The sequence below is a fragment of the Bison bison genome, unplaced genomic scaffold (assembly GCF_000754665.1).
Source record: "Bison bison bison isolate TAMUID 2011002044 unplaced genomic scaffold, Bison_UMD1.0 scf7180017864519, whole genome shotgun sequence".
Lineage (NCBI taxonomy): Eukaryota > Metazoa > Chordata > Mammalia > Artiodactyla > Bovidae > Bison > Bison bison.
In genome coordinates this window covers 12,369,862-12,386,000 of record NW_011495072.1, presented here as the reverse complement: position 1 = coordinate 12,386,000, position 16,139 = coordinate 12,369,862, and the positions used below count along the sequence as shown (strand labels likewise).

General features: G+C 37.0%; 1 protein-coding gene across 2 annotated transcripts in view; it reads right to left on the bottom strand.

Moving 5' to 3' along the window:
• The window catches only part of LOC104981701 (calcium-binding mitochondrial carrier protein SCaMC-1), a 58,272-nt gene that overhangs the window by 34,644 nt on the left and 7,489 nt on the right, over nt 1-16,139 (bottom strand). For both annotated transcript variants that reach the window (XM_010830942.1, XM_010830943.1), the window contains exons 2-4: nt 12,130-12,256; nt 7,951-8,038; nt 363-474 (exon numbers count right to left, since the gene is read on the bottom strand). In XM_010830942.1, coding sequence (XP_010829244.1) covers nt 363-474; nt 7,951-8,038; nt 12,130-12,256 — 327 coding nt within the window. The remainder of the gene's footprint in view (nt 1-362; nt 475-7,950; nt 8,039-12,129; nt 12,257-16,139) is intronic.

Here is a 16,139-nt window from a genome sequence, read left to right as displayed (position 1 = left end):
ATTCAGTCATGTCTGACTCTTTGAGACCCCATGGACTGTAGCCTACCAGGCTCCTCCGTCCACGGGATTTTTCAGGCAAGAGCACTGGAGTGGGTTGCCATTTCCTTTTCCAGGGGATCTTTCCGACCCAGGGATTGAACCCAGGTCTCCCACATCTCCCACATAGGCAGATGATTTACCGTCTGAGCCACCAGGGAAGTCCCCACACCTAACAGGGTATGTAGAATTCTTATAAGTCAATGAGCTAGCTACAGAGACTTAGGCACCTGACCCACAAGTGTTGCAGAGTACTCCTGGATAATAACTATACCAATGGTTTACAGCTCCAAATAAGTGACAATTAATACATAAAGTGGACTCACAGTAGAATGTTTCCAGAAACGGATGATTTCCTCAATATCTGTAACGGGGTTAAATAAGAAGTAGTCTCGCCATTCATTCCAGTCCACTGTCATTGTCCCATCGGCATCAATGCTGAAAACAAAAAGAAGCTTATTAAAAAATAAAATATAATTTTAAATAAAAATAACATTATTGGCCATGTTGCAGAATGACAATTTTTCTTCCAACTTAATATTCTTCTAAGGTTTTTGGAAATGACAAATGGCAACAAGCATTTGATGATCTGTTAGTTTTAACCATTTTAAATAAAAAAGGACTCCAAATTTATGGATCTCACTAAAAGCTACTTTTGGTGCTCCATCAAACTCCAAGTCAGTGAGCTAATGAAGATAAAATTGGGGGGTAGTCCATGGCTGATTCATGTGACCATATGGCAAAAACCACCATAATATTGTAATTAGCCTCCAATTAAAATAAATTTTCAAAAATTAAAAAAAAATGGGGAGTAGTAATGAATAAACTAATGATTCATTTTTCTTACACTGGCTCAGGAAGACAGTTCTTAATGTTCTATTTTAACATTTGGATGTAACTTTTGAATGTACTCAATATACACTATCAATTTCCTTCTCCAGTTTTCTCTGTGCTAAGAAAACTAGCAGTGATTATATATTTTAAAAAATCTATTGTAAAGCAACCATAAATCAATTAAAAATAAACAGAATTTTTAAAAAATCAAACTTGGTGATTCGGCCTTTTGAGTCTTAAGAAATCCTAGTACCTTATCTTCACTATTTACAGTTAATATATTGTAGCCTTGAATATTTTTCATTAACTTTTTGCTTGTTTTAGAAGTTTCTTGGCAATAATGTAATTTGTACCTGTTTTTTCCCCTAGAAGTGACTCTAAACTGCCCAGGATTTTGAATGTTTTGTTCACTACTGTGAGACCCAGGACATAAAGTGGTCAGCAAAAAGATTGTGCTCAATTATTTGTTTAATTAATGAATATTTCTGAAAAAAAAAAAGCTTAAGCATCTCCTCCAGATTTTTTATTTATTCTATGAATTGTGTGAAAGTGATGCATAAAGACAACAGACAAATAAAATGCTATTTTCAGATATTTTTGATATTTTCTGGCTTCACTTTTAACTTTGATATGCATACATGAAATTACACTTAAATTTTCATTTGTTCTAGCACACAGGTATTAACATTTCATATTTGCCTAAGTCCTAGTTACTACTGATGTTTATAACATTATTCTTTAGGGTTGCCATATTTATTACTCTATTTTTAGTACTACTTTCCATTTTAATGCAATTGCTTATTGTCTGATCCTATCCCTCAACCCTCCACATGCAAACATCCTCTACAAGGCATGGATGTTTGTTTATTTTATTCACTGATATGGCCAAAGTGTCTAAAACAGTGCCTAGCACAGAGCAAATTACTAACTAAATGAATAAATGAATTTTAAGCTCTAGCTTACAGCCACAGAATCCTCAGTGTCAACAAACTTAAGATAGTCCCGTGTGGGTTTAAACTGTATTTCTCTTCAAATTACTAATGCAGTTGACCAACTTATCCTATTCATCTGCTATCCATTTTTTTCTTCTTGTGAAATGCTTGTTCATATCTTTTGCCCATTTTTCTAATGGGCTGTGTCCTCTTCTTAAATGTGTGTAGTTTTTTATATAATTGATTTAATCCTTCAAATTATAAATTAGCAAGTACTGTGTCTTTTCACTTTATTTATAGTATCCATGAATTATTGTTGCTGTTCAGTCGCTAAATTTATGTCCAACTCTTTGTGACCCCATGGACTGTGGCACGCCGGGCTCCTCTGTCCTCCACTATCTTCCAGAGTTTGCTCAAATTAATGTCCATTGAGTCAGTGATGCTATCTAACCATCTCATCCTCTGCCACCCCCTTTTCCTTTGCCTTCACTCTTTCCCAGCATCATGGTCTTTTCAAATAAGTCAGTTCTTTGCAACAGCTGGCCAAAATATTGGATCTTCAGCTTCAGCATCAATCCTTCCAATGACTATTCAGGGTTGATTTCCTTTAGGATTAACTGGTCTGATCTCCTAGATGCTCTTAATTTTAATATAGCTGAATGTATCAATCTTTTCATTTATGGTTATTGACTTCTGTATTTTTTAAAATAAACTCTTCCCTATACTGAGATATAGACATCTGCTTATTTTTCCCTTAGAGGTATTACACATTTAGTTTGATTTTTTTCAATTGAAATATAGTTGATTTACAATATTATGCTAGTTTCAGGTATATAGCAAAGTGACTCAGTTGTATATATTTCAGATTCTTTTCTGTTACAGGTTATTACAAGATACTGAATATGTGGTATACAGTAAATCCTTGTTGCTTATCTATTTTGTGTTTAGTAGTTTGTATCTGTTAATCCCATACTCCTAATTTATCCCTCCCCTTACCCTTTCCCCTTTGGTAACCATAATTTTCCTTCTATTTCTGTGATTTCTATGCATGGCGTAAGGCAGGTATCCAACTGTATTTCTGTCTGCATGGATAACCAGAAGCACTAGTACCATTTATTGCATAGTCTCTTCTTTTCAAAGGGATTTGCAAAGCTACTTCTCTTGTGTGACAAATCCCAAACATGGATGAGTCTGTTACTGGGAGGGTAAGTTCCATTTGTCAATTTGTCTATCTGTATAGCAACACCACTCACTATATCTTAATTATAGCTTATAACAACTCTTGATAATCTGATGGAGCAGGCCCCCAGCTCCTTATGGCTCTCCAAGAATGTCTTGGTTATTCCTGGATCAGTACAGTTTCATTTTTCTCTGGAAATACTTCATAGTCCAAATGCTGGGGCAAAGAGAACAACTGAGAGGATAGTTCAGGATTGGGAGAAAGCAAGTAGGAATGGTGAAAGAATCAAGAGAAGATTGATGAACTGGTAGAAATGAAGGGGCCAGAGGTCTGTAAGTCAAAATGCAAGTACCAGAGGAGCAAGGCAGTGTAGAATCTAGAGGAAGAAGGCTCATAAGGTAGGATACAGGTATTTAAGACTTCGGAGGAGGAGCAGCTTCAAGTTATGATACAATTGGAGAGAGAGTGGGCTACTGAAGCAAAATGGAATAAAAGGCTCAGGTGTTGAGGAAAGTGAGGAACATTAATGCTAAAAAGTAAGGGGGACCACCAGCATGAATACTGCGGTTTCCTAGGACTTTGGACAAAGAGAAAATGACCATTTGACAAGTGCCAATGTCCTCAATAGATGTAGAGAGGGAACTAGAGGTAAGGAAATGAGAGGAAAGATGGATGGAGATGAGAGCCTAGAACGAAAGTGGCTTTTTTATTTGAAAGCAGAAGATAAAGATACATGAAGCATACATATTTGGGAGAGACACCTATTTCAGCTACTCCCCACCACATCTTCTACTGAAAAAGGAGAACTAGGAGGCTATATTTCAATAGGCTATGGTTCCTGTCTCATACTCTGATGATTCAGCCACAGCTGTTTCAAACAGCACCTTTCACATTTCTTTTCCATGAATTCAGTCTTGGAAAAGGTAGGAGACAGTGAAATGGCAGAAAAGAAACTGACATTTGGAGATATATGAGTCACACTGATGGCTGAGCCGTCAAGGGGAAATCTGTGATTTCTACTACTGAAAACACAATTGTGAGATAATAGAAAATGTATAATTTGGTCTCTGTTCCCTGCTCCTGGCTCAGAGTCCCTACAGCCCTTCTACTTTGTCAGTGATACAAGCTCTAGGGCATCTCTTGTTCTAATGAGGCAACTCTGGCTGGGCACCTGGATGAGGAATGGTCATCAGGAAAACTAAGCCATGATCAGAAGCTTGGAATTTTCAGCCCCTTCCCTCCCAACCCCAGCCCCCAATTCTCCAGAGAGGGGAAAGAGACTGAAAATGGAGTTAATAACTGATCATGACTATGTGAAGAAGCCTCCATAAAAATCCCTACAGTATAGGATTCAGGGAGCTTCTGGTTAATAAACACACCAGCAGGGTGACACATCCTAACTCCTGTGCTTGGGACCCTCCCAGACCTCCTCTTGTGTGTATCTTTTTATTGGCTGTTCACCTGTATCCTTTATATGCTTTCATAAACTGAAAAACACAAGTACACATTTCCCCAAGTTCTGTGAACCCGTCTGGCAAGTAACTGAATCCAATGGGGAGAAGGTCATGGGAAGTTCTGATCTGTAGCCAAGTCAGACAGAATATGTGGGTAATCTAGGGACCTCCTACTCCTTGTGATTGGCATCTGAAGTGGAGAGCAGTCTTGTGAAACTGAGCCCTGAACTTGTGGGACCTGACACTACCTCCAGGTCAACAATGTTAGAACTGAATTACACTGTATCACATCCAGCTGGCATCACTGAGAATTGCCTGTTGGGGGGGGGAAACCCACATATTTGGTGACCAGAAGCTTCAGAAGTAAAGTGTTTTGAGCGAGTAACAAAGAAGTCGAGTAACAAAGAAGTCTCATAAAAGGGAAAATTGAGCTTCTTCTCTAATCCAAACATATTCTAAAATTTTTACTGAAAAAGTATAAGTGCTAATAATAATAGTAATAGCCTAACAGTGCAAAAGAATATACATTAGCCACTGGGGAAACAAAAAAAAACCATGATGAGATACCACTTCATAACCACATACTCATGGTTAAAAATCAAAAGACGGAAAATAACGTCAGGGAAGATGTGGAGAAATTCAGGTCCTCCATACACTGCTGCTGGGGTTGTAAAATGGTGCAATCACTATGGAAAGCAGTCTGTCGGTTCTTCAACCAGTTGGACACAGAGTTACCATATGACCCAGCAATTCTTCACTAGGTATATACCGAAGAGAATTATAAACAAGTTCACATAAAACTGTGTACACAAATAAAAACTGTGTACACAAATATTCATAGCAGCAATATTCATGATAGCTGAATATTGGAAGCAAAAAATATTGGAAGTGGAAGCAACCCAAATGTCCATCTGTAGATGAATGGATAAATAAAGTGTGATATATACATAAAATGGAATATAACTTGGTCTAAGAAAGGAATGAAGTAGTGATGCATGCTACAACATGGATGAAGCCTGAAAACACGCTAAGTGAAAAAAGCCAGACACAAATGCCACATGCTGAATGCTTCCATTTTTTTGTGAATGTCCAGAACAGACAAAGATCAGTGGCTGCTGGGAGCTTGCAGGGTGAGGAGTAAGGAATGACTGCTAGTGGATACAGTTACTCTGGGGGTTGATGAAAATGTTCCAAAATTAGATAATGGTGATGGTTGCACAACTCCCTGAAAATACTAAAAACAAGTGACCTATACACTTTAAAAGAATGAATTTTTTTGGTATGTAAACTACTTATCAATAAGGTTGTCATAAAATATTTATATATACAATTATATAGCGTCATTTAAAAATCTACCCTCTATATTACCTGTGATTTACTCTGGAGCTTAGGCTGGAATTTGCATTGGTCCTAAAGCTATCAAAAGGAATATAGGAATACGATTTCTGGCCAGCAAATCAAAGAAATACTCTGTTTCCTGGAAAAATGTGGCCTTGGGGCAGAATATTACATACCCCATATTCCACTTTCAAAATGCTATTTTAAGGGCCTTCCCTGGTGGTCCAATGGTTAGGACTCCATACTTCCACTGCAAGGGGTATGGGTTGGATCCCTGGTTGGAAAACTGCACACCACACAGTGAGGCCAAAAATAAACATTTTTAAATGCTGTTTATCTCCTTTTCATGTTTTAGCTTTACATTTCCTCAGGAAAGGCTTTCTGATTCGATGTTAACAAAAGGGATGCCAATGCATAGCTCTGAGGTTTGGGCCTTTCTATTAAACAGCTGCTTGCAGAAGAAATTCTGAATAGACAGAAGGGAGGAAAATGCTACCACTACAGATACAAAAGGAGATAAACGTGACAATAAAGCCATTTGGAAGAAACTTTTTAGGTAATGTTGAAGACTAAAAACACTGACAAGAATACTAATATAATGTAACTATCGTTTTCTATTTTCTGTTACCAATTTTTTTTTAATTGGTCCCTGTACTGTATTTGTAACAAAAAAGCCTTCAAGGACACTTAGACTTTAGAAATTATCACTCTATCCTGTGAAATAACACAGTAAATCTGACTGCCCTGGGCAATAATGTTCAAACTGTATCTCTATTTTCTGAAAGAAATAGGTATTTATTTTTATGTGGGGGGGGCATATTTTCTCTTTTTTCTTTTTTTTAAATTGAGGTACAACTGATTTATAATATATCAGTTCCAGGTGTACAACAGTGATTCAAAATTTTTATAGACTATACTCCACTTATAGTGATCATAAAATATTGGCTTTATTCCCTGTGCTGCACAATATATCCTTGTAGCCTATTTATTTTACACATAGTAGTTTGCACCTCTTGTCTCCCTATCTTGCCCTCCCCACTTTCATCTCCCGATTAGTAACCACTGGTTTGTTCACTATATCTATGAGTCTGTTTCCTTTCTGTTCACTAGTTTTTTAGATTCCACATATAAGTGATAATATACAGTATTTATCTTTCTTTGTCTGACTTATTTCACTAAACATAATCCCTCTAAGTCCATCCATGTTGTTGCAAATGGAAAATTTTCATCCTTTTTATGGCTAAGTAATATTCCATTATATATATCTACCATGTCTTCTTTATCCATTCATCTGTTGATGGACACTTAGGTTGCTTCTTTTTGACTATTGTAAATAGTGCTGTTATGAATTCTGGGTGCATGCATCTTTTGAAATAGTCTTTTCATTTTTTTTTTTTTTTGATATGTACCCAGGAGTGAAATTGCTGGATCAAACAGCTCTATTTTTAGTTTTTTGAGGAACCTGCATACTGTGTTCCATAGTGGGTGCATCAAGTTACATTCCCACCAACAAAGTACAAGGGTTCCCTTTTCTCCATGTCCTCATCAGCGTTCCTTATTTGAGGTCTTTTTGATGATGGTCATGCTCACAGGTGTGAGGTGCTATCTCACTGTAGTTCTGACTTGCATTTCTTTGATGATTAACAATGTTGAACATTTTTTCATGTGCCTGTTGGCCACCTGTATATCTTTCTTGGAAAAATGTCTGTTCAGTTTTTCTGCCATTTTTTTTTATTCGACTTGTTTTTTTCAAATCAGTTTCTTTATCAGTCAATGAGGAGACCTTTAGGATTTCTGTCTTATCCAGTCATGTCATGCATAAGATAAAGAAGTGATGCATCTGCTTGACTCCTCATCTTGAAACAATGAGTTCTACTGTCACATTAGAAACCAAATAGGAAAAAAGATAGTACTAAAACTTTTAGGCTCCTTCTGTAGAGACTTAGCACCTTCCTGTCATTCCACCAGGCCTGGAGGCCTTGAGAGAGTTTTCTCATTCCTACACTCTAGGTGCACGAGCACACACAAAATGAAAAGGGAGAAAAGCAGGGAAAGATATTGTAAGGAATGATAAGGTGCAGAGAATTGTTTTAAGCCATGCTTACAAATGCAGATCTCTAATACCAGATATTAAAATAAAAAAAAAAAAAAAACAGTTGTCAATAGATGAGCTTACCTTTGAAGAATCAATTCTGCTTGTTGTTCAGAAATAGTTAGACCTAGTATCTGGAGAGACTGGACAATTTCAGAAGCCTCAATTTTTCCTTTAAAAAATAAAAATTATAAACTCAGAACTGACAAGGACCTTAGAAATATGACTTTCAAATCCCTTACTTTATAAGGGAAAGCCTTGAATTGATTAAGGTAATACTATGAATTAAGATGAGTTACAGATTTGCTTAAATACATACTGAAACACCAACTCAAATTTTAACAAATATATTAAATAAGTACACATATATTATTTCATTCAAAAATCACAACAGCCTTGTAGGTAAATAATGATTCCATTGAAAGAAGAGACTGAGTTTACATGGCCCTACAAAGAAACCACATTAAGAAGCAACAGAACTGACGTACAAATCAAGACACTCAAATTCTGAAGTAAATTCAGTTAAGGTAGGATCTCTTAAATATAAAGTATGCATTTATTAAATGATGAAGCATTAATTATGCATAAAGATGTATTCACTGAGTTAAAAGAAAGTAGAAAAATGACTAAATGAAGCTAAAGAGTGTGAAATATTCTTTTGAGAGATCTAGCAATAAAAATGAAGAAAGCAGGGATAACAGGATGATGTAAGAAGGAAAATTATTATCATGAGAGCAATTAGAGCATGCTGTGGAAAGGAGAAGAATCAGAGAAGAAGAAAGAGAAAATACAAGCAGTAAATTGTAAGACTGCATTTCCCTGAAGCAGCTCACAGACTCATGATGATCGTAAGACTAGTATGAATAGAAAAGGATGAAACAAAAGAAGAGACGGTCTGATGCCAAACCAGGATTAATAGCAAAGTTCTCCAGGAAAAGAGGAAGACAAAAATTACTGTTAGTGGTGAGAGGAAAAGACTACATTTAAGAGAAGGACTTTGAAGGGATGACAGGATTGGGAGAGAACTTTCTAGGAAGAAGAAAGGAGCAGCATGAGAATCTGGACAGCCAGAGGCTTTCAGAAACAGCCAGACTTTTCAGCAATGAAAGTCTTCAAACACCATTCTGAATAGTCACCTTTATAATTGCCCTCTCAAAGAAATACAGTTGATTTTCACTATTCACACTGGTTACTTTCTATAAGGTCACTGTGAACACAGAATTAAGGGAAACGGAACCATTGTTCCTAAGGGAAATATGGGGTTAGGTTCCTGTAAGCCTCTGGTTTTCTCATCAATTTTCTCATCAACTGATCAATACAAAAGCTTGTTTGCTGTGTGTTTCTATTTAAATACACCTTGTTTTATATATATATATATATACATATATATATATACACACAAATGTTGACTCATTAACAGTGAGCTTATGGTCAATAGCACTATAACTCTTGTCTGAGTAAAGTGTTTTGACACATATATTTTTCTCCAAAGACACTTCACAGCCTTCCCACATTTAGGAATGTGGATCAACATTTCAGCACTGCTTTTGGGAGCCATTGTAAATAGTGAAATCATCAACAAAAAACACAAAAATGCAAAAGACATGCTACCAAGTAGGCTGGAGAAGGACTTATTTACAGTACAAAAGCTACAACAGGGAAGCAGAGCGTCACCTTATTCTGTCTCAGCTAGAAATGTGTTCACCAAGCAAATGAAGCTTGTAGCTTCTCTATGCAAATCCATGAATGACTGCAAAAGTACTGTGAGTACAACTTGGGGGTTACTTTTGGAGTTAAATTTTATCATGTAGACAAATTCTCAAATACAGAATTCATGAATAATTAGGATAGATTATATATGCTTTCCTTTGTTGTTGGTTAATCGCTATGTTGTGTCTAACTCTTTTGCAAGCCAATGGACTACAGCCTGCCAGATTCCTCTGTCCATGGGATTTCCCAGGCAAGAATACTGGAGTGGGTTGCCATTGCCTTCTCCAGGGAATCTTCCCAACCCAGGGATCAAACTCGTGTCTCCTGTATTGGCAGGCAAATTCTTTATCACTGAGCCACCAGAGAAGTCCCAGTTTCCTATATGAAAGTCTAATAAACACAAATATGAACCTATAATGAGAAAGTGTTTTTAAATATACAAACAAGATAAATTGAGAGGAAACTGTTTGATCTACTACAAATGTATCATAAGTTTCACCACTAATACATTGTAAATGAACTATACTTCAATTAAAAAATAAAATAGAAAGACTTCACCTTTATTTCTTCTGGTTCATTTAGAACTTTCTGAAATTAACAATTGATATGTGCACACCATACATACATAAGTAGATCAGCCTCTACTTATCTGGAGATGATCCTTAGTTCGCTCCATCTCCCAGGAACTACCTGACCTAACACTATACAGACAGTCCCTTCTGTGCAGAGAGTTCAGGGTGGGATGAAAGTTTGTGGGAAGAAACTAAGTTGACTGTAAGAATTGAATTTTTCTATAAGATTAGACTAAGGTAGACTTGGGGCATACAATGTAAGGTTTATGGGTGCTAATAAATGTCCTAACACTACTACTTTCCACCACAAACTCAGTTCTTCCTAGCTGAGAGTCACAGATTTGAACAATCATTAAAACCATTCAAAGGATTTAGTTGTTTGTTTGAAGGAACTTGCCTTGAATCTAACTAAAGTTAAGGTTCAGTATAAACCAGGGCTTCGCTGATACCTCAGTTGGTAAAGAATCCACCTGCAATGCAGGAGACACCGGTTCAATTTCTGGGTGGGGAAGATCTGCTGGAGAAGAAACAGGCTGCCCACTCCAGTATTCTTGGGCTTCCCTTTTGGCTCAGCTGGCAAAGAATCTGCCTGCAAATGCAGGAGACCTGGGTTCGATTCCTGCATTTGGAAGACCCCTGGAGAAGGGAACAGCTACCCACTCCAGTATTCTGACTTGGAGAATTCGATGGACTCTATAGTCCATGGGGTTGCAAAGAATCGGACATGATTAAGTAACTCACTTTGGGCTTCCCTGGTGGCTCAGCTGGTAAAGAATCTGCCTGCAGTGTGGGAGACCTGGGTTCAATCCCCGGGTTGGGAAGATCCTCTGGAGAAGGGAACAGCTATGTACTCCAGTATTCTTGCCTGGAGAATCCCATGGACAAAGGAGCCTGGTGGGCTACAGGCCATAGAGTTGCAAAGAGTTGGACACCACTGAGCGACTAACACACACATAGCTGAGTCATACACGACTGAGCGACTTTCACTTTCACTTTTCAGCAAACTATAACCTTCTGGCCAAATACGGCCAGTTGCTTGCTTTTACAAATAAAGTTTTATTGGTACACAGCCATGCCCACTCATTTACATACTCTCTAAGGCTATTTCTGCAGGATGACAGCAGAGATAAGTACTTGCAACTGAGATCACATGGCTCACTAGGCTAAATATTTCCTATCTGGCCTTTTATTAAACAACAAAAAAGTTTGCCTACCCTGGTATGAACCATATTTTCTGTTTATTTGTTTAACTTGTTTATTGAATAATAAATCTGTGAATGGAATGGCCTCAACCACTTATGCATGGGGAGGGGTCTGAGGCTACATTATGTATTTTTAAAATAAACTCCCTCTTCTTATCAAAGGTTGCCTCTGGTGATAAGGGTTTGATAGCTGCTTCCTTTCTCCTACTGTGGCCCTTGCTTTTTGTTCTATATGACTGGGACTCTAACTCCAAGCTATTAATAAATAGAAAAACCATAATCCCAATCAGAAGGTATATATTTAAATATCTATCTGATATTTTCTTTTCTAACTTTCATAATCAGAGAGTATCTTCTCTGATCACAGGGAATTCTTTCAAAACAACTTATCAAATATAAAATAATCTGAAAGTTGTTTAAAGTTTAGAATATAAAACACTTGTGCTTAGTATGAATAAAAATAAATCTCTCTTGCTCAGAGAGCAAGAAAATATAATTGTTATTTTTAAACCGTAACTTAAAGTCAAATCAGCATAAGGTTCCATAATTAATATTTTACAAAAGGCCCTACTCACAGTTTATGATTCATTGGACAAAACTACATATAACTTTTCTCCACTAAAAACATTCTATATAAAAATCATATACTAAGAAAAACAAATATTAGCACAAGCAGTAATTATCATCTAAAAAAGACTAAAATATACATTCTTTTAAACTTTTGGAAGCATGAGAAGTACTTCTTCATAGCTGTTGATAAACAGAAAATAAAGACAAACCATCATTATTTTTGTCCAAACTCTTAAATGCCAATTTCATTTTTTTCTCATGGTCTTTAAGGTACTTCATAAATTCTTCAAAATCCAGCTTCCCATCTTTGTTGACATCACCAGTAGTGAAAATTTTCTATAAAAAATAAAAAAAATAGAGATATTTTATATGGGTTTAAAATACCGAATTTTTTTGTACAAAAACTTTAAGGAAATCGGCTATTTTCCTATTAAGAAATGTATTTTATAAATTCCAAGGTAGAAGACAAAATCTTGACCTAAATTTAAATGTTTAAAATAGTCTTTCTCCTTTTGAATTTCCAAAATTACATGATCTCTTCCTAAAGATGATCCTTATAAAAAGCTGTCATATCAAATTGTCTGTCTCTATCAAGAAAAATCATTTGTTTTGAGAAATATTATTTCACAAACAATAATATACATACACATACTATATAATGTTCAGTTCAGTTCAGTCGCTCAGTCATGTCCAACTCTGCGACCCCATGAATCACAGCACGCCATGCCTCCCTGTCCATCACCAACTCCTGGAGTTTACCCAAACTCATGTCCATAGAGTCGGTGATGTCATCCAGCCATCTCATCCTCTGTTGTCCCCTTCTCCTCCTGCCCCCAATCTCTCCCAGCATCAGGGTATTTTCCAATGTATATGGATACAATAATATAATATATATACTATGTATATAATTATATGAATACAACATAAAATGTATACTAAATATTCACATATAATACTATAATATGTATATACATAACATTATATATGGACACACATATATATAAAAGATAAATGTATACCAGTAATGTCAGGTTAGGTTAACACGTTTTTTTTAATCTTATAATTTACCACAGTAACAGAATAAAAACGTCATTTACCCTAGTAAATGTGGAAAAAATTTTGATGGATTCTACATCTTTATGACTAAAAATTCTGAGCAAACTAAAAACTCTGAGTAGTGCTTCCTCAAACTAATAAAGGGTATCGACAAAGAATTCTCGTCTTTTTTGTTTAAACTAGTATCAGTAGAATTCTTTTATCTGCAACCTAAATAGTCTTGATTCAAATGCCACCAATCATCACATTTTAAAAGCAAATACATTTTATTGTCACTAAAAAATAATTATTAATCTTTAATTACTTTCAAAATTAGATTAAGGATGATTTTCATCTAGAAATTATTTTGTAATTACTCAACACATACAGAGATTTGCACTTGTGTCTTGGCTCAAAGGCAGGAAGAAGAGTGAGAAACTTTATAGTAGGAAAAAAGGAGTTTTCCAATGTGCCCTGACTGGAGACTGCTGGCCTGGGAAAACTTCCGGATTTAAATGGGTCACCCTGTGTGATTGGTTGGGGGACATATTTAGCTCTCTCTGGTTGGTCCTAAGTTGGAAGCAGGGACAAAAATTGGGGAACTGTCAGTGATCAATCAATTCCTGACCATTTGGGGCTGTTACAGAAGTCATAGTTAAGCTTCTTGGACTGTCACCAGAGATAGCATTCCCTGAAACAAAAGGTTCTGTGTGGTTACTGTATTGCTGTAAAGAGCAATAATATTGCATAAGAACCTGGAATGTTAGGTCCATGAATCAAGGCAAATTAGAAGTGAAAAAACAGGAGATGGCAAGAGGGAACACCAACATTTTAGGAATCAGCGAACTAAAATGGACTGCAATGGGTGAATTTAACTCAGATGACCATTATATCTACTACTATGGGCAAGAATCCCTTACAAGAAATGTAATAACCATCATAGTCAACAAAAGGGTCCGAAATGCAGTATTTGGATGCAGTCTCAAAAATGCCAAAATGATCTCTGTTTGTTTCCAACGCAAACCATTCAATATCATAGTAATCCCAGTCTATGCCCTGACCAGTAACACTGAAGAAGCTGAAGTTGAACAGTTCTATGAGGACCTACAATACCTTCTAGAATTAATACCCAAAAAAGATGTCCTTTTCATCATAGGGGACCGGAATGCAAATGTAGGAGTCAAGAAACACCTGGAGTAACAGGCAAATTTGGCCTTGGAATACAGAATGAAGCAGGGCAAAGGCTAATAGAGCTCTGCTAAGAGAACACACTGGTCATAGCAAACACCCTCTTCCAACAACATAAGAGAAGACTCTACACATGGACATCACCAGATGGTCAACACTGAAATCAGATAGATTTCACATCTATCAGATAGATAGATTCATTGCAGCCAAAGATGGAGAAGCTCTATACAGTCAGCAAAAACAACACCAGGAGCTGACTGTGGCTGTGGCTCAAATCACGAACTCCTTATTGCCAAATTCAGACTTAAATTGAAGAAAGTAGGGAAAACCACTAGACCATTCAGGTATGACCTGAATCAAATCTCTTATGACTTTACAGTGGAAGTGAGAAACAGATTTAAGGGACTAGATCTGATAGACAGAGTGCCTGATGAACTATGGGCAGAGGTTCATGACATTGTAGAGGAGACAGACAGCAAGACCACCCCCAAGAAAAAGAAATACAAAAAAGCAAAATGGCTGAGGATACCTTACAAATAGCTATGAAATGAAGAAAAGCAAAAACCAAAGGAGAAAAGGAAAGATATACCCATTTGAATGCAGAGTTCCAAAGAATAGCAAGCAGAAATAAGAAAGCCTTTCTCAATGATCAATGAAAAGAAATAGAGGAAAACAACAGAATGGGAAAGACTAGAGATCTCTTCAAGAAAATTAGAGATACTAAGGGAATATTTCATGCAAAGATGGGGGTCAATAAAGGACAGAAACGGTACGGACCTAATAGAAGCAGATGTTAAGAAGAGGTGGCAAGAATACACAGAAGAACTGTATAAAAAAGATCTTCACGACCCAGAATCATGATGGTATGATCACTCACCTAGAGCCAGACATTCTGGAATGTGAAGTCAAGTGGGCCTTAAGAAGCATCAGTACGAACAAAGCTAGTGGAGGTGATGGAATTCCAGTTGAGCTATTTCAAATCCTGAAAGATGATGCTGTGAAAGTGCTGCACTGAATATGCCAACAAATTTGGAAAACTCAGCAGTGGCCACAGGACTGGAAAAGGTCAGTTTTCATTCCAATCCCAAAGAAAGGCAATGCCAAAGAATGCTCAAACTACCACACAACTGCACTCATCTCACACGCTAGTAAAGTAATGCTCAAAATTCTCCAAGCCAGGCTTCAGCAGTACATGAACCGTGAACTTCCAGATATTCAAGCTGGATTTAGAAAAGGCAGAGAAACCAGAGATCAAATTGCCAACATCTGCTGGATCATCAAAAAAGCAAGAGAGTTCCAGAATGGCAAAGACTTTGACTGTGTGGATCACAATAAACTGTGGAAAATTCTTAAAGAGATGAGAATACCAGACCATCAGACCTTCCTCCTGAGAAACCTGTATGCAGGTCAGGCAGCAACAGTTAGAACTGGACATGGAACAACAGACTGGTTCCAAATAGGAAAAGGAGTCCATCAAAGCTGTATATTGTCATCCTGCTTATTTAACTTATAGCAGAGTACAACATGAGAAACCCTGGGCTGGAAGAAGCACAAGCTGGAATCAAGACTGCTGGGAGAAATAGCAATAACCTCAGATATGCAGATGACACCACCCTTATGGCAGAAAGCAAAGAAGAACTAAAGAGCCTCTTGATGAGAGTGAAAGAGGAGAGTGAAAAAGTTGGCTTAAAGCTCAACATTCAGAAAACTAAGATCATGGCATCTGGTCCCATCACTTCATGGCAAATAGATGGGGAAACAGTGGAAACAGTGGCAGACTTTATTATTGGGGCTCCAAAATCACTGCAGATGGTGACTGCAGCCATGAAATTAAAAGACACTTACTTCTTGGAAGAAAAGTCATGACCAACCTAGACAGCATATTAAAAAGCAGAGATGTTACTTTGCCAACAAAGGTCCGTCCAGTCAAGGCTATGGTTTTTCCAGTAGTCATGTAGGGATGTGAGAGTTGGACTACAAAGAAAGCTGAGCACTG